Source organism: Drosophila miranda (assembly GCF_003369915.1).
Source record: "Drosophila miranda strain MSH22 chromosome Y unlocalized genomic scaffold, D.miranda_PacBio2.1 Contig_Y5_pilon, whole genome shotgun sequence".
Taxonomy (NCBI): domain Eukaryota; kingdom Metazoa; phylum Arthropoda; class Insecta; order Diptera; family Drosophilidae; genus Drosophila; species Drosophila miranda.
The window spans coordinates 559923-585113 of NW_022881647.1; the positions used below are offsets into that span (position 1 = coordinate 559923).

The window sequence follows — 25191 nt, forward strand, 5'->3', positions numbered from 1 at the left end:
TCCTGGACCCAACCCTTTCGCTGATCCAGCCAGCCCATGGACTGCACTCCCCTTCCTCCACAGTGAATCGAATCCCATGGAGCCCGTGCAGTCAGTCGCGAGTCCCGAGTCCCGTTCTGGTTGTGTGGCACATTTGTTTATTGTTTTCGCAATTACAATTACAATTTTTGGTGCAAAAATTATCGCCAAGCCCATTTGTGGTAATTATTTAATGTGCCCTCCCAGGTGGGGCCCGGGACCAGCACCAGCATCCCTGTCCAAAAGCCTCTGCGTGTTTTAATTCAATTTCATGAAGTGTAGTGTAAAATTTCCAACTTTCCCCCTCCCCCTGAGAACTCATAAAGTGTCATCCATTGGTGGGCCGTTTACAATTAGGCGCAACTTTTTCCACTCCACTCCCCTCGCTTTTCTCTGCGGTTTTCTTTACTATTTTTTCTAAATATTTTGCGTGTAGAACTTTTTTGTTGTTTCAGTTTTGTATTCTTTTGAAGGGAAATGTTTATAATTTCCCGTGAGGGCCATTTTCTAAGCAACATCGCCGGGTCCCCAAGTTGTTTTTCACCCAATTTCGTTGTTGAATTTTAATGCATATTTATTTCGAGCACTTCCACTAATAAAACGAGGGGGAACGTTGTGAGTTGCTGCGGAGACCGCAACTCTACAGTTATACCCGATACTAAGTCAGTATGGCTCTCCTCCGGCAGACGCCGCTAATATTAAACGACACGACAAGGAGTGCGTGCGAGAGAGACAGAAAATCAGTCTGAGCGTGACGTCGGGCGCTGCGTAGCCAGTGCAAATTGATTTGTTCCTTTTGGCTATAAAAATGATCTGATCTGATCCAGATTCAGCAATCTGATATATATGATCATTATCTATGATTCTGCGTTTTTAGTTTTCTCGTATCGTCGAAATTGTGGATGCCACAGATTTTCGCCCTTTGTGGTGGCGGAAGTGGGCGGGGCAAAGTTTTAAAATATTCTTGTAGCAGTGACATATCACAGAAGTCTGGATCCAAAACATCGTTGCTCTCGCTCTTATAGTCTTTGAGCACTAGGCGCTGAAGGGGACGGACATACGGACAGACGGACGGACGGACAGACAGACAGGGCTCAATCGACTCGGCTATTGATGCTGATCAAGAATATATATACTTTATGGGGTCGGAAACGATTCCTTCTGGACGTTACACACATCCACTTTTACCACAAATCTAATATACCCCAATACTCATTTTGAGTATCGGGTATAATAAAATGTATACGTATATCTAAACATAAAAACAAAGCTTCCATTATGTGTGAGGAATCATCCAAATGTGAAAGTTCATTGGAGAACATTTATGCATTAATTTTAGAGAGCCAAAGGGTGGGTACTATACGACCCCTGGCTGGGCCCCGAATAGAAGATAGTTTTGCATAAAAAGCGTCGGCTAACAATGCGTGAAGGGGAATGTGAGAAAAGGTTAATTAATTTATGTCGCACATGCCTAATGCCCATTCGGGGACCTGCGCCGGTAGTTTCGCAGTCCCGTTAATGGACTCATCTCCTACCATCCGTTGTACTCTTTGAGCTGGCCCATGATTAAAACTAGGCATGTTTGTTCATTTAAGCCCGTAATTTGTGTCGTAAATCACTCCAAAGTCAGCGCCCACGTTTCGCACCTTGGTCGCTGGTCGGGTCAGGAGTTAGAGAGAGGGGGGGAGTGTGGTGTTTAGGCCCATTGTGATGCCACTGTTGTTTGCCTAATGAGTCTGATTGGGGTTGAAACTGCCCGAATAAGGTGCACGCACTCCCATAATCGGCGGAGTGCTTAAGAACCCTTTTACCGGGCTCGAGTTTTCCGGTTAAGTGTGTCTTTAGTTGGCCATATGAGCGGTGGCCATGATATGTTGCCACAAGGTGTCATCTTGCCCCATCATTAGCGCCATTTGTTTGGCTGTCCAGCGGGGGGGCGGCCATGGTGGTTAGGGGCGGGGAGAGGCAGCTGTAAAACCGGTTCATTTGCATATCAAAGGCCATAATCAACACCTTGCAAAACAGGGTCCAGGAATACACATACACATACACTCACCGCATGGCATTGAAAACTTGTGACCGGGAGCGGGGAGGTGGGAAGGAATGGGGCAGCTATGGTATGTACATGCAACCGCATTGGCAGCACCATTGACAGGCTCCATTTGCCCTTCATTTGCATGTTGAATGTCTGCCTGTCCCTCCTCCTCCTGCACCTCCTCCACCGAGTGAATGAAAGAGTGGTGTGGGGGTGGGAGAGGTGTGAAAAGAGGAGTCAGTCCTGCATTAGCGTTAATTGGCTCTGCGTGTGAGAGGTACATACGTGTGTGCTCCCCTTCTCCTGCTCCCCCAGTCCTTGAAGAAGTCCAGCTGCAGCATTAAATGAGAGAAAATCCACTCGGAACCGGTTTTAAATCTGCGGAAATATTATGGAAATTATGGGATTTTCTCCCAGAACAACTATCCCTATCTATCCCTCTCCTCCAGTCCAAGGGAGACGCCCCCTGCCACCTGATACGATGCTGCTCCTCTGCTTAGCCCGAAACAAGAAGCAGAAAGCAGAAGGCAGAAACCAGAAACAGTTTGGAATTGGAACAGTCTTGAATGGTCTGGCCCCAAAATCGCCCACACCTGGACGAGGCGAAAATCCGGCATCTGCGCAGTGGACGACGTCGTCTAACTCTCAAGCTGGAACCCCAAACAATTCAGGGCGGAGTCATCGCGAGCATTGGCGGGCACCTTGCCGCACCGAGTGTCGTGTCGGTCGGGATTTAGGTGCTCACACACACACACATACACTGAAATTCCCTCTATGACATGCCCATCCCACACGCGATGGAGGGCTGGAGCTAGAGGGAGAGGTGGGTAGAGGGAGCTCTGAGACCGTCCCAGTCCTTCAGCGGCAATCTGTTAAATATTTTAATGGCCAACAAAAGCATTTTTCGCAACGAATTTATGATGATACTCGTACTCGGAACCAGTGTAAATATTTGCCCGAGCTTCCCCTCTGCTTTAAAAATGTTTATTCGGTGAACAGATCCCAGAGATTCGGAGGAGTTAAGCAGATTCGAAGAAAGCAGCAAAAACAAAATCTAAAATATAGAGTCCTGAGAAAAGTTCAATTTTTCCAGAACCAAGAAACCAAACTGAAAGTTTTAAGAGAATTGGAGGCCCAATCTGCACGTAACCCTTAAAAAACCAACCTTTAATCAAACGATTGGGAATCTATCATATTCCTTTCAGACCTAAAAAAGCTACAAATTATTGATATTATTTTAAAATTTTTACAATTTACAATAGACACACATGTATTTCGGTTTTCAGCGCTCTGAGAGCAGTCACAAGCTGGCTTTCAGGATCCACACGGCTTTCGGGAAGGCCTCTTAGCTTGTAGGCCATAACAATATAAATTCAATAATAAGCTGACGTCGTCCGCTCTGGTGAGGACCATCCATGCTGTCTCGATTATCAGAGAGGTAAGCGCCAGAGACAGATAGCAAACGTTTGACGTTCTGAACGTTTGAATCCATACTGACAAACGGATGGTCCTTCAAAGAGAGCAGATGGGGTGACGATGTCACCTTCTTTCTAAATTTATTTTGAGCAAGAACATCATTAGAATTGCCTTTCAAGTTATGCGCTTAAAATACGTATAATTCAGCAAAGATATTTACCCAGTATCCCTAGTACTAAGCTCCTCAAGAAAGTCTCAAAAGTAATTAGAAAACATTTTTATACCCGATACTCAAAATGAGTATTGGGGTATATTAGATTTGTGGTAAAAGTGGATGTCCAGAAGGAATCGTTTCCGACCCCATAAAGTATATATATTCTTGATCAGCATCAATAGCCGAGTCGATTGAGCCATGTCTGTCTGTCCGTCCGTCCGTCTGTCCGTCCCCTTCAGCGCCTAGTGCTCAAAGACTATAAGATCTAGAGCAACAATGTTTTGGATCCAGACTTCTGTGATATGTCACTGCTACAAGTATATTTCAAAACTTCGCCCCGCCCACTTCCGCCCCCACAAAAGACGAAAATCTGTGGCATCTACATTTTTAAAGATACGATAAAACCAAAAACGCAGAATCGTAGAGGATGACTATATGATCTAGAGTGTAAAATCTCAACCAGATCGTATAATTATTATAGCCAGAATCAAGAAAACAATTTCATTCTTTCTCGCTCTGTCTCTCTCTAACACACAGGTTTCATGGTCGGCTTTGCCAATTGCAAAATATGAGTTCAAGGATCTCAAAACCTATAAGAGCCAGAGCAACCAAATTTGGTATCCACACTCCTGTGATATCGGACCTTGACCGTTTCGTGTCCAAATTTCGCCACACCCCCTTCCGCCACCGCAAAGGACGAAAATATGGGGCATCCACAAATCTCAGAGACTATTAAGGCTAGAGTAACCAAATTTGGTATCCGCACTCCTGTTAGATCTTACTATAAAACGTGTATCTCAAAATTTCGCCCCACCCTTTTCCGCCCACACAAAGGACGAAAATCTGTTGCATCCACAATACTGGACATTCGAGAAAACTAAAAACGCAGAATCATAGACAATGACCATATCTATCAGATTGCTGAATCTGGATCAGATCAGATCATTTTTATAGCCAATAGGAACAAATCAATTTGCAGTGGCTACGCAGCGCCCGACGTCACGCTCAGACTGATTTTCTGTCTCTCTCGCACGCACCATTTGTCGTGTCGTTTAATATTAGCGGCGTCTGCCGGAGGAGAGCCATACTGACTAAGTATCGGGTATAACTGTAGAGTTGCGGTGTCCGCAGCAACTCACAACGTTCCCCCTCGTTTAGTATATTTTTGCAAAACACCCGTTTCTGTGGTATCCACGGAACACTCCGCGCAGCTCAACGTATATTCTTATGCTCCCTCAGAACCAAGCTCTCCAGATTTCTTTAACTTTTATTAGGCCATCAACATTTGTTGGGTCTTTCGAAAAGACTTCTTGTAGTTATTCCTGGAATATCTGCAGAGAAAACTTTCAAGAACTGCGAAAGAACACAACGATTATTGGCCAGTGCCAAGTGCCAACTGCCAGCTCCATTCTTTTTTACGATTGCCATCCTGTGGCATCTGGTGGCATTTTGTGGTGTGTTGTGCCCAAAGCTCCCATACATATGTACATATGTATGTTCCCCTGATTCTGATTGTGGGTAATTGACATATAATAAAAGTGGAGATATCTCTCTATCTATACTGTTCCTTCCACCCTCATGACCCTCTCTCCTGGCAACTATGTATGCTCGTATTTGAGTCAGCAGAATTTTCAAAAAGTAATTCTCGTCTCATTTTGGGGCTGGTGTCCCTGTCCCCCACTGTCACATGTTTATCTACCCATTTGGCGCCCTTAACCCCTCCGCACCACCTGAGTATGTAATTATGGGGATGATGCTTAACCCACTCGTAAATTATGTGTGATCCCTATAGCTAATAGGTAATTTATGTGCTGACCGCAAATAAACCAAACAACAGCGCACAAAAAAAGGACAAAACTTTTCCACACACAACAAATGTCCATGGATTTCGGTGTCCATTAGCCTCTGGGCGGGTGTGGCCGAGCACTGGTCACCTCTGGCCAGAAACAGAAGTGGACACAGAACCCGCATCAAGGATACCTTTTTTTGTGTTGCAATCTAATTACAATGGCCACAGGGCCACAGGCCATATCTCCTCCTCTAGGTATTTACATATTTGCTATTAGTTTAAAGTCCTACTTTAAATAATCCATTAGCAAATGCCTGCACATCACCCTTGCCTCTTACCCGCACGGGACTTAAAAGCTAAAACCTGTTGAGTTACAACTCAATTCCCTGAACAATTGGCTAACTAAAAAGCCAAAGGAAAAGCCAAAGGCAAAGGCAAGACTTGTCTCCCATCCATAAACCCCTTCAATACGAATTCACATTCACTTTGTCTATGCATCTTGTGGCACAGATTATTGCTGCTTTGAATAACAATCGATGGCGCGGCGACATCGGATGGAAGATGGAGGATGCCTTAGACGGGCACTACAACGCTCCATTGTCTTGGTCCTGGTTCAGTTCCCACTTCTGGCATTTTATTACCGTCTAGAGAGTGGCTGCATTTTACCCTCTTCCTCAGCTGAAAGCTTTCCTTTTTTTCCTCTTTCTTTTCTTTTTTTGTGTGCTGTGATGTGATAGAGCTATAAATGGTTTTTGTCATTCCGACTATCGATGGCAAAGTGATTTTTTACGATGGAAACATGCTTTTTGAGGAACGTTCGACTAGATCAGATCAGAGATTTTAAGCCCAAACAATATTAAATTGGTGACCGCGTATCATCGTCGTCATCAACGATTCTGGCTCGTGTTTGATTGATGAAGTTATTCAATCGGAGCTTGTTCGAGAGACTGGGTCAATGAATTCCAATTCCCATTAAACCAATTCCGACGTGCATACAAATAAGATACCTGCCAGACACCAAATACCTGAAAGCTAACACAGGTGACATAATCAACTGCTAGAGTCAGAAATTTCTTTAAACTTTAAATATAGTCCCAAAGAGTGTTACTGTAGCTCACATAACTTCAATTATTGCATTATAAAGCACATAAAAGTCAACCTTGCTCATCGCCTAATGTTTATGAACTCTAATGTCTTGGACAATGCGAATTCTCAAGTTGTTTGTCGAGTTCTAAGGCCCCGAAACCAGAAACCAGACACCACAACTAAGAACGAAACATCGCAGAACCACGAGCCACTGAGTCATCATCGGTTTCAAGAGTTTTACGAGTACGAGTATATCTCCCATCTAAATAAAATTGAATTATAATTGCTGCCCCGCCTCTTTGTCGGAGGCTGGCAAAGCTTCAATTCATTAAAGTCGTGGTGGTATTGGGATTTTGATCAGCAGGAATCAAAGTAGATATTTTTAGTATGAATCTTTATATTACGAATATTTACTGCCCGTGCAATGGTATCATATGGTATGTTATGAGAGAGAGAGGAAGAGTTATTGTACGATGGGGCAAAGGGTATTAAATACTTCGGCATTTCTTTCTTGTTTTCGAATTCTGTCGATTTCCTGGTGCACACGCCGAATGGACAACAATGTGCAGTGTCTGACAATCGGATAGTGATCATAAATATTTCCATTACAATAATTAGTAATGCAAAACTTAATGATGCCTCACCAGTCACCAGGTGGTAGAACTGAGAATACCCTTACTGACTCTAACAAATTAATATTATGTATATACATATGTTTTCCTCTAAGAATTATCCAGATCCAAGTCAAATACAGTCTACCCGAATATTATCTGACAAATTTGGTTAGTTTATAATGCGAAAGTTCTTCCACCAACAGTTTTTGTATTCCTATTCTTTAAAACTTCTGAGATATATATCTATCTTCTTTACTAAACAATTCTCTCCCGAAAAAACCTCTCCCCGTAGTCACAATACCCTTCTCCAAGAGTGTATCCCATCCCCATAAAAAACCAATGCTGATAATGATACAAATATCTTCACTTCATATTCACTGTCCGATAGGGGGGATAGGGGGTCTGGCCAGCGAATTAATCAATGAGGCAATCACGGCCAAGCCATCGCCAAATTAACCGCCAGATTGGGACCACTGTGCGGGCTGGATAGGATCGGGATAGGGGCCTGGTAGTGAAGCGTAGCGGATCGGCCACAGATGACAAAAGACGAAACAAAACTAACGAATTTGTGGCTCATTATTTGTTCTGGCGCTGCCAAAAAAAAAAGTAGCAAAAAAACCGTCCAAACACTTTGTTATAAACGGATCGTGATGAGGGGCAAGGGAGAGGGAGAAGAACAGCAGCTTCCAGAGCTTACAGCGATCGCCTGAGCAAATCTACAGACAGTCGTACAACGGCAGCATATAACACCAGTCGCAAGTCGCGGAGTGGGCGCCCGATCTCGTCGAGAAACACTCCAAACAGAAGCAACCAGACAACAAAAAAAACTACAACTCAAGTGATCTTACAAGATGTTCAGCCGTCAACAGCTAATGGTAATTGTGATCAATGAAGCGCCACCCACGCAGTATCTATTTTTCCATCTTAAAAGATGCTTATGGAGAGCTTCGAACTCTAAAGAAGAGAACAATTAAACATAAGTTGAAAATATGTTCTTTATAATCGGATTTATAGACATTTATCGGACTAGAGCCCCAAGAGATGTCCGCTCTATTTTTCTCTTCAAATAGTGATCGTCCACTGTCTTATCGCTTGCCTTTCTTCCAGCTCATCTGCCTGGGTCTGCGAGTCCTTAGCTGCCTTTCGCTGCCGACTGAGAAGTCTGCGGACATCGAGGAGGATGTGATCAGCATAGACAATCAGCCGCAAAAAGTGATACGTGTGCATCCGCAGGACCTGCCCTCGAAGAAGGATCACACCGGCGCCAATATGAACTCGGCTCTCTTCCAGATTCAGACCCTGCGACCGGTCACGAGCACCGGCAATCGGAAGTACGTGGACTCGAAGGAGATGCGGATGCGCATGAGGAAGCGTCGCCCCAGGCCGGCCACTGACGGTGAAGACTCGTCGCAGCCCATCCAAGCCTTGAAATAAAAAGAACTAAAAGCCTTTCCCAAGCAGAAAACGAAGCAACAGAAGCAACTAAAGTTCATCCCCCCCAAACAGACGCTGAGGAGTATCTGAATGGGGACATGGACATGGACACGCTGAAGGACATGGCGAGCCAGTTGCTGCCCGTGCAGATGACACCCGGCCCCTATCCCGTCTACTACGTGGGTACGTCCAAGACCAACGGCCGCTTCGGCAAGTTCCCCATCAAGGCCTTCGGCTCCCCGGCGGAGTTCTCCAAGTATCTGGTCAAAAGCAAGGCGGAGCCCATCAGCCGACACCAGCGCGTCGAGGGCTACGTCCGGCGCTGATCTTGTGATCTTTTTTGCCTAGTTAAATTATAAATTATGTATAAATTATTACCTCAAAAGTAATCACACAATAATTGTAATCGTACTCATAAACATATTCATAATTATATATGTATTTCGAATTTCGGCTTTCGGCTAATTGCCGCAATAAACTCTTACCTGTGCTTAAATTTAACCAAGATTCAAACTTCGTTTCAAATGCGTTTCAAATACGGCTCATGAGTCACGAGGCTATAAATTGAATCCCCCTCTTAATTGTTTGATGATTCTCTTCATTAGGGTTTTCCACAATACCCAGTAATCGGAAAGTATACACGAGTGTATCTGGAGTTCATAACATCTTCGAGATTACAAGAGGTCTGTGTTACATATTTTGTATTGCAATTTTAAGAAATTTGTATACTATTCTATACCAAATATGGAATTGCCCTAAGCTTTTTTTTTGTTCTACAAATATATCTTATTATTTCCACACATTTTCCCATATAAACTATTTAAAGATGCGAAAAAATCTTACTAACGGGTATGTTATAGTCGCAATACCCTACATACATACATATATCATTGCTGCTTGTTTTTTGTTTGTTACTTCTCTGTGATGCTGTTCTCGCTCTGGTAATTACATGGAATTCTCTGTCTCGGGCTTCACCTCTGCCTCCATCTCCATCTCTGACTCTGACTGTGACTGTGTTAACTGTTTTGCTTGGCCTTGTCATATGCTAATTTGGCAGCGAATCCAATCGAGTGTCGCGTATAATTAAGCATCACATACTCATAACTATTGTCTCTCGCATTTACATACAGCCGAGTCGAGTCGACAATGAATGCGCAGATACATAGATACATTTGATTTATGGTGCTGTGCCTGTGCCCCTTTTCGGCGGCTTTCAGCGCTTTCTGCGAATATCTTTCCAAGTGTGGTTTGCCTTTGTCTCTTCTCTTTCACACATTTCTCTGCTTTCTTTGTGAGGACTTTCTCCGTACACCCAAAAAACGCTGCTTAAGAACTGTTCTATGCTTGGGAATATACATTTTATTAAGAACTAGTCTGGAATCGATCTGTTTTCGGTTTCGGTTGTAAATAAATGAAGACTCATAATTAGCAGATTACTTGGGTTGTCTCCCCATCAGAATCTATCTATCTATCTATCTGTCAGATGTGTGTAATTTCCGCACGAATCCACAAATCAGAAGTAAGAATTGCAATATTGATGGCACATACTTGTAGTCGTACTCACATGTAGCCCAAGCAGAGGGTTGTCTTTGTCTTAAAGCCTGGTTAATCAACCTGCTGCTCCCCCTCCTCCCTGCTGACTGCATTTCCCATTACTTTTGCTCATTTCGACTGCCTCGAATGTGTAATGAACTTGTGGAGGGCTATGTGGAGAACGTCGTGGAGCAGAGTGTGATATCGAAATTTCCCAAAAGATTTCTTCCTCGGTTGCGTGTCTCTCCCTCTCCCTCGCCCATGCCCTGCCCTGCCACTGTGTTCGTGAAAAATTCAGTGGGAAAAAAGGAGGAAAACCACCAAAAGGAAATCTTGCAACTAGAAAAGTTGTACATCTTGTCAGGGTCTCGTGTCTCGTATAATCAAGCGTAAAAATGCGAAATTAATCAACTTCAGCAGCCCACGTTCTCAAGTTAACAACGCACAAGGAATTGAATTTAAACTTTTTCCTGCATTTTCACCCCTTTTCAGCTTTTTCCTCGGCCTCGGCGACTGGGTTATTCAATTATGTATTTGCGCTTGTCCTGCAGTAAAAATTACAATCCGCAGGACATGTCAACAGAATTATGAACACGCCTGGGCAGTAAAAAGTAAATAAAAGCTCCGGCTCCAGCTCCAAAAAATACGAAGAAAAAATACCAAAAAAGAAAACGAAGAAGGGAAAGTGTTACTTTTAGAAGCCGAAGCATTATACACCCTTACACATTCAAAGTTGGAAATAACTTTCCTGGAAAGTTCCTTAATCGGAAGAGTTTTTGGATCAAGAATTTTTCGATCTTTTCTATGAAACTACAGCCATCTGATTTCTATTAATTTTCACTAATTTATGGAGAGTAAAATATATAAATTCTCACTTAAGAATGTTTCAAATTTTATTTTAACCGGAAACACATGGATCCTTTCTATAACAGCTGAATAAGTATAATAAAGTGAATTAGCAAGAAAAAGAGTTATTTTGTTAGATACAAGCTTTACAGTCTTACAGAACTAAAGTCTTTCATGTCTTCGAAAGCGGAGTCGGTCCCCAAGTATCCAACAACAATAGAGTCTTTGGCAAGGCGCAGAAATTACTTACTTTGTTGGGGCGAAGAATCTTACGAAAAAAAAACAGAATCTTCGGTGATTCCAGTAGTCAAAGGCACATGGAGTTCCCCTCCACCAAATCAAGATACCTTTCGTAAGTGTGTAACCATATTTTCCAAACTTTTCTCGGCGACAGAATATTTTTTTCCTGCTCCTTGCTGTGGACTCCCTTGGTTGGTTTTTTTTTTTTGTTGAATTTATTTTCTGCGGTAATTGCAACGTCTCTTGCTGTCCTGTGGGAAATGTGAAACAATAAATGAAAATAAATTAATTTTTGTTAGCCCAATGCCCACAGGAATCCTCCTGCCACATCAGGCACAACCTTAGCCAATCGCCGGAGGGGAAATAAAAGTAAAAAAGTGCATTAATTTCCAGCCCAAGTCCAGGACCCAAACTTAGCGGTTAGACCAGCAACTTTCCACTTTCCACATTCCATGTCTCTGATAACATAATTTCATTTTGGCCGAAACGCCTTCCATTTCCATTTCGATTGAGATGTCAGGCAGCCAAGCAGTTCCAGGTAGAACTGCTGCCTTCGAACAGATCCAGTCCAGGAGCAGTCGAAAGCCATTTGATCAAAAATTTTGCAAAGTTTGCAACATACTGTGACATTATTCGCGTGTCAGATGTTTTAAAAGGTTACAAATTGGGTAGCCAACGACCAGGCAAGCCAGTGCTGAGGGGAGGATGATGCTGGGTGGAAGAAAGTGCCAAGAAAATCGTGTGGACAGTGGTACAACATACATTGCAAGTGTTTCAAAGTTCACATCTAAAATCTAAATACTTTTTCGAACACTCCGGGCGACTGTGCATTAGATGGCATAGGCAACGACAGTTCTTTGGGCCATAAAAAGAGCTGCCCTCATGTCCTCGAGACGTTGTTACTGACAGCAGTCGCAGCCGCAGCCGCACAGCCACAGTGGCAGGGGCACAAAGTTTGCGACAGGCCCGCCAAAAAAAAAAAAAAAAAGGTGACCCCGAAGCCTGCCTGAAGACCTGATGGAGGCACAGGACAACGCCGGACGAGAACGACGCTGCTTAAATATTAATGCCTTGAGAGTCTGTGGGGCAGGCCATGAATAAATTTTTGGCTATGAATTTTCAATAGCTCTCTCTGGCCGCCTCCTCGTCTCCCCATCCCTCCGCTTGAACTGTGTTTGTAATTTGTGATGCGTCCAGGACTTTAAGAGTGTCAACCATTTGAAGGAGAGAGACCTGGGTCCTGCATTAGGTGTCAGGTGAGTCACCGCAGAAACCGCTGCCTGAATTGAACAGGAACAGGTAGAGTGTAGTCGGAATTGAATTCTTTTCGATTCGATTCTCACTTCCGCTTCCGCTTGGGTGACCCCGATTCCGCCCAGGCAACTCACAGCGCGTGGGAACTTTACGAGAACTCGATGGGCGGCTACGTATACGTGCGTATGGCGCCAATTTCCAAATGACCGCAAAAGTTCGACTGTGGCCAGAGACGGCCCCAGTAACTGGCATTCGATGGGTCCCCGTCCCAGGGTTTGAGGACTTAATCAAAAGCAAAACTCCAACCGGAAGTATTGGCCCCCAGCCCTCCCGGCAGGCACCCCACTCCCATTCCCATCCCCCTGATCGGACTGACATTGCCAACTGATTTTATTTGGCCATACGACAGACTTTATGATGGTTTTATTTGATTTTTATGCCTGCCGCTATTTCCATTCCATTTCTGTAATTGAATTGTCATTGTCCGGGGGGCGAACCGTCGCTGGTTGGTTGTGGTCCTGGTTGGCTGGTCAGCCAGTGCCTTGGCGGTTGTCCTTCCACCCGTTCGTTCCACATGTCCGAGGATGTCAAAAATGGTTTTGCGCTTTATTGGCGTTCGGCACAGGCCAAACACCCAGAGGTATACAAAGTGACGGACACGGGAAGTGGGAGCCCAGACACAGGACACAGGACATTACACGTCCTGGACTAAAAAGGGTTGCGGTCACAAAAGTTTCGCCCCAAGGCCATGGAAACGAAAGTTAGAAGTGTCCATTCATTGGCAAATTGGCGCAATTGATGTGGGAGGAAGGGCCGGGATTGCTTTGGCGGAAGGGGCGGAAACCCATGCTAAATTGTCGCAACATGAAAGTGAGCAAATAAAAGTGACACGGGAAAAGGAAAATTACAGTGCAATGGAAATGGCAAGCGGAAAAAGCAATTTCAAGTTTCCGCTGGGTCTGGGGGGAAAGTGATTTCCATTTCCACTTGAGGTTTTTGGATGAGGTTTGCTTTACAAAGTAGATACATGGATAGATAGATTCCACTTAAGAAAATATATATATATTTATATATGGACTATTATAAATACATATCTGCTCAACACAAATTAACAACAAATACAAATACAGGAGAGCAAAAAAGAAAACAGTCTTACAAAAAGATAGATAGATAGATTCGTAGATTCAAAAGACTGATCGTTTATTTGTTAATTGATATATTCATAGACAACGAGGCATTTCGATGGGTGGATACGCAGCAGCATGATATAATGGATAAAAAAACAATTTAAAGATAGAAATAAATACGCAGATAGCTTCGTAAAACGTAAAAGACCGTAGAATGTAGAATCGATATCGATAGATAAAGAGTAAGTCACCGAAATTAGTTAGTTATTCTATAAAATTAGAAAGGTTCCCCCTACCGATAGAGTGTTCAAGTCTGATAAAACGAAGTAAGAGTTGAACAAAATCTATGCCTTTATATGTCTATTTTGTTGTTGATAATAACAAATATGTATGTACATCCTTCTGAAAAAGAGACACTTCCCTGGATATTCTGCAGCCCCAATACATATACATATGTCCATCATTTTCTATGGGTGGGGAGCAAGTCCATCTCCATCTCCCGGTCCTGCGGAGATCATCTTTACACCTGTTCAAATATGCGAATTCTGTTCGCTTTGCACATTCTTTGATGCCCATTTGGAGGACAATTTGCGCAGTTTTCATATTTAAAATTCCCAAAATGGTGCTACGTGAGATAATAATCGTTACCTTTAATGGGATGGCAGGGTCCTGGCCCCTTCTCCCGCAGATACAGATATTTCACATGCGAGATACTTTCAGCACTGAGCAATTTTCGCTGCATAAAAGCAGCCCCCAAACCACACGGAATCCACTCCCGAAAGCGAGGAGATAAATTTTAAAGAAAAGGGTTTTCTCTTCCGTTGAGTTGGCAGGAAAAGTTGGCAGCAACCCTGTGCTCCGTTCTCCGTGCATCGATCAATTTCCGCCGGAAATGCAATTAGCTGGGGTAGGTGGAAGGTGGTATACGGTCCTCCGCAAATGGGCATTCGGCAAACATAATGGCATAATCGAATGATAATTTAATAAGGCACAAACGGTGACGTCAACATTTGAATTGCCGTTTAATTGAATTCTCGCCTCGCCGCCTCGCTCCATTTTCTGACCCGAATATGCTCCATGAGGAAGATGTTGCACGGATGGAGTCAAAGGCGAAGGTGGGGCATGTGTTATTCATATCGATGTGTGTGCGCATAATCAGAATGAATGTTCATCCAGGGAATTGCAGAGTTCCGAGTGAGTTACAAGAGTGAGTAAGAGGTGGACCAGGACATGGCTTTCACTGACAACCCGAACAGTCAGCGAAAGCCTGCTCCTGCTTGTGGACCTCCACCATCCTATTGTAGACATCATCTACATCTCTGTCCAGCTCGATTCAATTTGCATGCACTCATGAATAATTCCCCCAGATGCTACATGCTGGATGCGGTGGGGTTGTGGCCCAAGAAACCAAATAATTCTAATGGACTTTGGCTGAAATATTTATGCAGCAACAACATCTAAATATGAGACCACTGCATGCCATACGAATTTCTGAAAAGGGCAGAGGAAGTCTTGCACCACAAGCAGAATAAATGAGCTGCAATAAAAACTACATCAAATTTGCTTAAATTAAATTCAGGGAAATTAACTCTCGCAAATCCCCCAGCACTCTATGATGGATTTAGATATGCCGAACCAGAATAAATATATTTGGTTTCTTTTAATAATCATTCAATTTAGAAGCAAACGCCAACTAGAAGCAAACCCTACTCGTTCTTGGTTATTTTTTGATAGGAGATTTTCTTTGGATTGAAACTCTCTTGAATGTGTTTGGATATTGGAGCCCCTGCTGCTTACACTTTCTGCACGAATGGACTCGAGTTGGCCACTCTGTTGAAATCCTCTGGGTAATCCATGCGGACTTCCTTCACAAAGCCAACAGCTCTGGAGGTGGTGTCATTCAGCAGAACTCTATTCACATTCGAGAGCTGGCCCTATCGACCATCTCGTCGGTTGCCACCGCATCGATAAAGAGTTTATAGACGCTTTAAAGAATTTCATGCTAAATGAGAGCAACGAGTCGCTCCATGAACTAAGCACGCAGGCCATCGATGGCCTGCAGGTAATTCTTCCAGACGTCGACAATCGGATTTGAGTACTGCACTAAATTCGTCCTCGGTGCTGGGGCAACTGACATGTCTCTCGCAGGAACCGTTCAGGGAATAGAATAGAACGCAATCCATGCGGGAAGGTTCCGGCTGCCGCATCTTCAGCTCCACAACCCGTTGGTGGAAAAACCGTAAGAGCACGGGCAGGTTCTGTGGGCGAACTTCGCTATCTGGAGCTTCATACTTACTTGCTTACTTATAAATTACAAAAAAACAAAAAGGAAATACAAAATATAAACAATTTCTGTTTATTTATTATTTTTGCGACAATGACCGACTTTGACTCGCGTCTAATCAGATTAATACGGGGAAACACCCAGCTTTTTAAGCGGAAAGCACGCACAGCTCCATACGCATTGAGGAATAATGACGAAGAGGAGATCTGGCGCGCCAAAAAGTATTTTGTATTTTGCTTGACTAATTAGTTAAGTCGTAACTATGGAATGTATGAGAAACAGAATCAAATCAAAAGAGTCTCCGCCATGTATATTAAGCTTGTAATTACCTAAACTGTTTGAAGTGTTACAAATTGGTTAGCCAACGTCCAGGCAAGCCAGTGCCACGAAAATCGTGTGGCAAAGTCGCCTCCATTGTTGATTTTTTAGTTTTTTGTTTTTATAGTGTGGACGTTGACATGCAATGACTGCATCTTTCAAGAGGCGATGCAGTTACTGCACCGTCAAGTGGGCCGTGTGACACCAGCAGAAGGCTGTTACGCGCGGATCCCAGGCAAAACGCAGCCCTCCTCCCGCCCAACCGACCGAGGGGCGCTGCCGCATGACGCGCGGTGCGTAGCCGAACCAAACGCGAACATGCAAGAAAGATAGCTATTAGACTAACATTCGAGGAAAATTAGTACTAAACTTACTAAGAAACTAAGCATGCAATCAAAGTACAAATACCACTACAGTTACTAATTAATAGAAAGGTGTGTAAGGATTAATAATTTAATAAGAGGAAGAGAATTAGTGGTGGATATAATATGGTAGAGGGAATTATAATCCGAGCATAAGACCCTAAACGGTTCATGCAAGGAATAATTCGATCTACAAAGTGGAAGGAACAACGGTATAAAATTTCTAGTCAGTCTAATAGGAATCGTGAAGTTTATGCGGCTCAACAGATCAGGGCTGTCTATGTCACCCCTGATCAAGTTGTGCATAAATATCACACCAAGCATTTTTCTACGGTTAACTAAGGATGGGAGGTTTACTAATAGTAGTCTACTAGAGTAAGATGGGAGTCTTACACCCGCATCCCAGTTAAGGCCCCGCAGAGCAAAGAGTAAAAAGTTTTTCTGTACTGATTCTATACGGTCCTGATGTACTTTGTACTGAGGGCACCATACACAGGAGCCGTATTCTAAGATCGGACGAACAAGCGAGGTATAGAGAGTCTTTGTTATATAGGGGTCGTCAAATTCCTTTGACCACCTCTTTATAAACCCAAGCACGCTCATGGCCTTATTTACCATGGTAGAAATGTGTTCGGAAAACTTTAACTTGGGGTCTAACATAACACCCAGATCATCCACCAGGGTAATTCTCTCAAGAGAACCACCAAATAGGGTGTAAGGAGCCAACAAAGGGCTAGAACGATGAAATGTCATAACTTTGCATTTCGAGGCATTAGGTTTAACAAGTTTGCACAACACCATGACTGAAAGTTATTGAGATCGGATTGCAAGCGAGAATGAAATGAAATGTCCTTGTACTGGACACAGAGTTTAACATCATCCGCATACATAAGTACTCGAGAGTATGTTAATACTGAAGGTAAGTCATTAATAAAGAGTGTGAAGAGTAAGGGGCCTAGATGGCTGCCTTGTGGTACTCCCGAAGAAACCTTTACTGGGAAAGAGAGGGAGTTTTTGAAGAGGACTCTTTGAGACCTAGAACAAAGATAGCTAGAAATCCATCTCAGGAGGTTGGGCGGAAACCCTAAAAGGTCAAGTTTATGCGCTAAAAGGGAATGGTTTACAGAGTCGAATGCTTTACTAAAGTCGGTGTAAATAACATCCGTCTGTAAGTTACCTTGAAAGCCTTTAATAATGAAAGAGGTAAACTCTAACAAGTTCGTGGTGGTTGATCGCCGCCTTATAAATCCATGCTGAGTTGGAGATATAAGTGACTTGCAGAGATGTTGCAAGGGCGGAGTTAAAACCCTCTCAAACATTTTAGGAACTTTTTTGCATCAGACTTGCTACCTTTTTTATGGAGAGGAATTATAAACGATTCCTTCCAGATCGGGGGAAGCAAGAAGAATCAATGGATAGGGTGAATAGTTTAAGCAAAGGTCCACACAGAGCCTCGGCGCAGTACCTGAGTACACAACCTGGAACCCCGTCTGGACCCGGTGAAAACACCGGCTTAACTAGTCGAAGATCATGAAGTAGGGAACATTCATTTAACAAGGGACTGAAAATGCCGTTCGACCTCGGTAAACCGTATGGGTACGGATGACCAGAGTAGCTTTCCTCAGAATAGGTGGTTTGGAAGAATTGGGCAAAAAGATCGGCAATTGCCTGATCATTATTTGCCGACGTATTACAAAATGATAGCGAGGATGGGTGTGCGGACGTTCTACGCTTACTGTTTACGAAGCTGTAAAACTGTTTAGGGTCCTGAGAAAAACGTATCCTGCATCGAGATAGGTAGTTCTTATAGCATTGAGCATTAAGAACTGAAAAGTTTGACCGAGCTAATACATAGCGAGAGTGAGAAGTAGGAGAACCCACTTCTTGAAATTTTTTATAAAGTCTTGATTTTAAGTTTTTTAGACTGGATAACTCTTTGGTAAACCAAGGGGGTTTTCCAGATCTAGTCGGACAAGAAAGCGGGACACAAGAATCGAAAAATGTGCCAAGAGCATTGTAAAAAATGTTTGTGCCTTTTATGATATCAGTGCACAAGTACAAAGCGGACCAATCAAAATCCCTAATGAGGTTATTAAGCTTCGCAAACTCGGCTTTACGAAAGCAGCGGACACGTTCGGGCAGCCTACTCGATCGATCCAATACAGTTGGTCCTATATCTAGCGACACCTCGAAAGTAGGGTGGTAGGCGTCTTCAGGTATAGTGAGCGGAAGGGCTCGGGTTAACAACACTATGGTCGGATCCGATACAAAGCACAGATCAAGCAATCGACCCAAGGAATTATTCACATGGTTGACTTGAGACAGGGATAGGTCAAGCAAGCCGTCAACAAAGTCATGTCGTGACATGGGCACTAGGATACTAGACTCGTTTACCGAAGACCAAACAGTTCCTGGCAAGTTGAAGTCACCAAGAACTATCATACGATCTTTATCAGATAGCGAGGAAGAAACAGCGGTTAAAGCGGACAAGTGCTGCTCATAAATTGAAATATCCGAAGAAGGTGGGATATACGAGCAAGTAATGAATATAGCGAAAGCGGGAAGAATCAGTTTTACACACAGGAATTCCAGTTCCTGTTGAACTTGGACTGTGAAGTGTTCCGACGTGAAGTAAGAGTCCACTGCAATTAGAACCCCCCCTGCCCGTCGAGACGAACGGTCCTTTCTAAAAGTTGTGTACCGACCTGCCAAAACCTCGGAACTAAGAATGTCCGGCTTTAACCAGGTTTCAGTAAACACAATAACGTGGGAAGCAAATGCAACACTATCCCGGAAAAGAATGCTGAGCTTACTACGCAAGCCTCTTACATTCTGATAGGTTACAAAAAGAGAAGTTAGTTTTTTGGAAAGGTGGAAGCAAGACGGGAAGTTGAGGAAGAGGAAGTTGAGGTTGAGGTTGAGGGTGGCACACTGGAAAGGTTTGGAAGGGATATGGGGGGCCTATTCTTCTTCTTAGCCTTAAACTCCTTCACCACCAAATGCTCCGGCCAAAATTTGGCGGAGCAAATGGTGTCAAATTGAGTTGGGGAGATGCTTATCTTAAACGAGGCTATCTCCCTGGCATAAGAGAAGTTAAATTTCTCCACCTTTAAACCCACGGCTTTTATTTTGCTTTGAATAAAAGCAATTACATCATTAGATGTGAGGTCAGGGGCCAGCCGTGAAACAAAAACTTGTCGTTTTGGTGGGACTCCCACCAGTGGTTTAGTCACCACAGGCCTAGTACCTGTGGTGGCAATATCCGGAGGTCCGGAACGTCTATATACTGGTGGGATCGGTATAGACGGGACAACTAGCGAACTTGCGGACACCACGGACACGGACGCTGCAGACGTACTTGGCTGCACATTCTCCGAGGCGATGAATTCGGCTACCGAATCTGCGTCGCCAGCAGCTGTCGTTGCCCTTGGAGTGGCAAACGAGATCAGCTGCTGCACACTTGGAGTGGTCGGAGTCAGTTTTTCGGCGGCGCACGGCTGAGTGACGGTTGGCAATTGCAGATCCCGCGGAGTGACCTTTTTGCGCCTCGGAGACTCATTCAGCAGTTTTAAACCGCTAAACTGAGCCTCCATGGCTAGGAGCCGATCGTATTGGTTTTTAAAACCAACGGTCAGCTCCTTAAAGCCACTCCGCGTCTGCCTCATGAAAGCCACCATGTCTTTCTCCACCGCACGGCATGCCTCGCAACTGTAATGCAAGCCATTACGTTTGGCTATAGCATCACTCACGAGGCCAGAAAATCCAGCGCATTTTGCGTGCACTACGCTGTCGCAGAGCCAGCAGGGGACATTCGGCTGATCGTGGGTGATCTGCTTCTTACAGCTTTTTTTGGCACAGACCACAGCGTATTCCATTTTATTTTATTATTTATTTATATATATACTATTATTTGCAAAACAAATTGGTATCAGACCAATGTGCCAGACAACGCTCAAAGCGGAATTGGTAAAAAAAAGAGAGCAGAGTGGAGAGCGGTTATAGCGAGAGCTACTAAGCAGAGAGCGCTATTGCTCAGAAAGTTTAAAGAGCGAGAGAGAAAGAACAGTTATTGAAGTTGAGGTGATAGCGAGAGTGTGATAAAACAACAAAAGCTACCAGACGAGAGCGGACTGCAATGCAATGTAATGCGTACTCACTCACTGCAACAACACAAACACAAGCACAAGCACAAGCCGACGCCGAAAAATAAAAAGTTAAATAATGTTTTAACACAAATCAAAAGGCATGCACTCGCGTAATAGAATAGGTTTCCAGATTGTTGTCTGGTTAGGAAGTAAATTTAGAATTTAGTTAGGAAAACACCGGCTGTTTATTCAAAACAAAAGGAAAAAATGCGGAGCGCAAAACAAAAACACGTCTGATCACTACGAAAGATACGAAAGATACTTTTAAACACACAATAAATTTTCAGAACTAACTGAGCACACGCCTCCTTCTGCCGACTGAATGCCGCTATGAAATGGAGACAAAACAGCCAACTATTTTGTTCGATTTTCCGAATATTTCAACCTTGCTCTGCCTATCGTCTGAACATTATCAACACTACCAACAACAAAAGACATACTCTTCCATCTCTCATGACAGCTTCAAGTGAAATTGAGAGAGCTGCGCGGTCTACTTGGCCAGATCCCCCAAGCCAGAGATTCCGTTAAATTAAGAACCAAATAACCAAAGGACATCGAAATATATGAAATTATTTACCGAATTTGATTCATGGGCTGAATGAGGGAGGGCCGCCTGGCCTGGAGTGAGGCGAGAGTTCTGCCACGTATTGTCAAATGTGGCTTGTTCCTTAATGTCTTGGCAAATACGAGTATCCAAATGTGCTTGTGGCTAGCCACCCAGCCAGAATCCGGTAGCTGAAAATGGACTAACTCTGACCTGAGACGACCCCCATGCCAAACCGAACCGTAACGAACGGAGAGGAACTGAAGCGAAGGGAGCCGCTCGACTTGCTGTCCTGACCTGCGTATTAAAAATAATATGCAAAGTGCGGGGACCTGCTGAGATTTTCACAATTCCCATATTGTCCCATATTATTCACATATTGTTGTCGCCCCTGCTCCCCAATGACTGGCTGGCTGTCTGTCTGTCGTGGCCCTGGGTCTGGAGGTGCGGTGTGTCCTGGCTGGTCCTGCCTCCTTCTGTTTGTGTGGTTTTTTTCCCCTGTTTGCGCTTCCATTTTTGGAGGGAGGGTCTGCTTATGATTTATCATCGCCGACGCCAAAGTTATTTCTTCAAGATTAAAACAAGGAGCGATGCTTTTAACTGACACTCGCCGCAAAGGACTCCTTCTCTCTCTCCTCGTTCTTTTACCTAATGTGACAACTTTAATTTGGTTCCAGCGAAATTCCAGAGAAATTCCGCTAAGTGGCTTTCATATTTAAGATGAGATGGGGATGGGGATATGGGGGTACTCGCATGACTTGGGGACGGACAGTGCAAACACCACTCAAATGCGAGCAAAATTTTCCGCGCTGCAAAATTCTAGTTTTGCCAACTCAAACAGAAACTTTCCCAGCACCAGCTCCCTCCTCTAATCCCCTCGGACCTGGACCGGGTGTGTGTGTGGAAAGTCTGGCTCCGAACTCCAAGAGACCGCAAGCCACACACATTATTAATAATATTTATGATTGAGTGACTGGGCAGAGTGAGAGGGTGCGCATATCAAGACAGATGTCTGGGTCGACCATCTAGTGTAAATTAAAGATGATGGCATAACCGCTGGCCAGATCTGAATATTTGATGCTAATGAACAAGTTCAGGCCAAGAACCAAGTGCATTTTGGAGTTCAGTTCATAACGAAGGAATACTAGCTATTTCCGGTAATTAAGTTTATCAGGTAAGACTTCGCACTCGAAGATATTGGAATACAAAGCGTTGGTTAATGAGAGCGGAATCTGACTATTGAAAAGGTAATATAACTTTAAGTGTAAGAATTAGAAGAATTCTTTAGCCTAAATGCCATATAAAGCCAATGCCAATAGTTTTCTATAACCCCAAGATCGAAATAAGTGGAAATTAATATGAGAGAAGGCCTTTGACACTACTAGATTATCCGAATTTAAGTTAATGTCATGTCGTTTCTGTTTGACAAACTCCAGCCACATGTAAGATCCCCAAAGAACCAATTCACTGGAATTTACACACAATGGTGGCTCTTCTCTCAACCGTATATCTTAGACCCCTCCTCGGGGTCTTTCAGGACTCTTTTCGCTTGTAGCTGGCGTTGTGTTCACCTTTATTCGCACATCCATTAATCCGTTCCTCAAACAGAACAAAACGGAACAACGACAGATGGGTCGGGGTGGACAGGATGGCGGATGAACTGAACCCGAATGCAGTCACTGGGGACTGGAGGAATTTATGGTATAAAAAATGGATTTGCGATGTTTTCGCTGTGCAAATTAAATTTATTGCCGCGGATACTTATCGATGCCAATTGTTCGGGGGTTCCGCACGTGGAGTGCCTCCTGCCACACGTATGAAACAGCATGTGTGTGTGTTTGTGTGTGTGAGTGGGAGGAAGGTACGCTGTACGCCCACAAATTTATTCGCGGCTTCTCATGGCGCTTCCCCATTTAACAGATGGAAATGGAAAATTATAAAGCGACGTGCCCGGAACTGCAAAAAATTTCCTTCAGCTCCTGTGCCTCAGCTCGTGCCCACATAATAAATGTACCTGCCTAAGTGCCACCAGCCAAAAAATAAAACAAGTAGACATGCCATAGATGAGGGTCTCGACCATGGGATACCTGGCACTCAGCAGGAGAAACGGAAATTCACAAGTATTACAGTAACAAGTAAATTCAGTGTCTCCGGAGCGCTAAATTGAACGTCTTGCTAAAAAAATACATCGTTTTTATAATTCAACAGAAATTGCTCAAACAAAAATTGTCTTTCATTTAGAATATTTTAATTTATTATTTAATAATTATACGTACTCTTTGTGTGTCTGGTGTTTCAACATAATTATAAAACAATACAAATCCAGACAGAAAACGAGGGGGAACGTTGTGAGTTGCAGCGGACACCGCAACTCTACAGTTATACCCGATACTAAGTCAGTAGGAGAGAGACGATACTCAAAATGAGTATTGGGGTATATTAGATTTGTGGTGAAAATGGATGTGTGTAACGTCCAGAAGGAATCGATTCCGACCCCATAAAGTATAAATATTCTTGATCAGCATCAATAGCCGAGTCGATTGAGCCATGTCTGTCTGTCCGTCCGTCCGTCCGTCCGTCTGTCCGTCTGTCCGTCTGTCCGTCCCCTTCAGCGCCTAGTGCTCAAAGACTATAAGAGCTAGAGCAACGATGTTTTGGATCCAGACTTCTGTGATATGTCACTGCTACAAAAATATTTCAAAACTTCGCCCCGTGCACTTCCGCCCCCACAAAGAACGAAAATCTGTGGCATCCACAATTTTAAAGATATGAGAAAACCAAAAACGTAGAGTTGTAGAGAATGACTATATCTTTAAGACTGCGGAATCTGAATTGGATCGTATTATTATTATAGCCAGCATCAAGAAAACAATTTCATTTTTTCTCGCCCTGTCTCTCTCTAACACACACGTAGCATAGGCGGCTTTGCTTAGAGTAAAACATTAGCGCCTAGATCTCAGAGACTAAAAAAGCTAGAGCAACCAAATTTGGTATCCACACTCCTAATATATCGGACCGAGACGAGTTTGTTTCAAAATTTCGCCATACCCCCTTCCGCCCCCGCAAAGGACGAAAATCTGGGGATATTCAAAAATCTCAGAGACTATTAAAGCTAGAGTAACCAAATTTGGTATCCGCACTCCTGTTAAATCTTACTATAAAACGTGTATCTTAAAATTTCGCCCCACCCCCTTCCGCCCACACAAAGGACAAAAATCTGTTGCATCCACAATATTACACATTCGAGAAAACTAAAAACGCAGAATCATAGATAATGACCATATCTATCAGATTGCTGAATCTAGATCAGATCAGATCATTTTTATAGCCAATAGGAACAAATCAATTTGCAGTGGCTACGCAGCGCCCGACGTCACGCTCAGACTGATTTTCTGTCTCTCTCGCACGCACTCTTTGTCGTGTCGTTCAATATTAGCGGCGTCTGCCGGAGGAGAGCCATACTGACTTAGTATCGGGTATAACCATAGAGTTGTGGTGTCCGCAGCAACTCACAACGTTCCCCCTCGTTTTTTTTGCATGCTTTGTTTTTTTTTGGGGAGTGAGTATAAATTTCCATGGCTTCAGCTCCGGCGGAATTTCTTCTCCTTATTTTCGGCAAATCTCGGAGTTGTTGCCATTTGAAGATGACTTTTGTTTAGTGCTAAATGGGGAGAGAGACCCGACCCCCACGTCGGGGAGATCTGAGATAATGCAAATGGCATTAAAAGAATGGGATAAAAGGCAGGTGGAGAAGGGAGGGAATCTACTTAAACACACTTCACATTCAATAAGCATTGCCTGTAGACTGGGGGACCCAAGATATGCGATTAAATAAGCGATTATTTCTGATATAAATAAATAATCCAAGGCAGAAAAAGGAGCCTTCTCTTTCCGTTCCTTGGAAGCTCACATTTCCAGCGGAATTCCAGGCA

The 25191-nt window shown here is 43.7% G+C and overlaps 1 protein-coding gene across 1 annotated transcript; it reads left to right on the plus strand.

Moving 5' to 3' along the window:
- Nucleotides 1-7888: 7888 nt before the first annotated feature.
- Nucleotides 7889-9113, plus strand: LOC117195099. Its single transcript, XM_033399753.1, has 3 exons — nucleotides 7889-8047; nucleotides 8280-8568; nucleotides 8634-9113. The coding sequence occupies exons 1-3, from the start codon at nucleotides 8024-8026 to the stop codon at nucleotides 8930-8932; spliced, it is 612 nt and encodes a 203-aa protein (XP_033255644.1). The 5' UTR covers nucleotides 7889-8023; the 3' UTR covers nucleotides 8933-9113.
- Nucleotides 9114-25191: the final 16078 nt, after the last annotated feature.

Bases quoted from the DNA above. Each gene is read 5' to 3' on its own strand.
- LOC117195099 (XM_033399753.1), top strand. From the start codon at position 8,024: ATGTTCAGCCGTCAACAGCTAATG. The intron at 8,048-8,279 runs GTAATTGTGATC...CCTTTCTTCCAG, and splicing joins TCAGCCGTCAACAGCTAATG to CTCATCTGCCTGGGTCTGCG. The intron at 8,569-8,633 runs GTGAAGACTCGT...TTTCCCAAGCAG, and splicing joins CCCCAGGCCGGCCACTGACG to AAAACGAAGCAACAGAAGCA.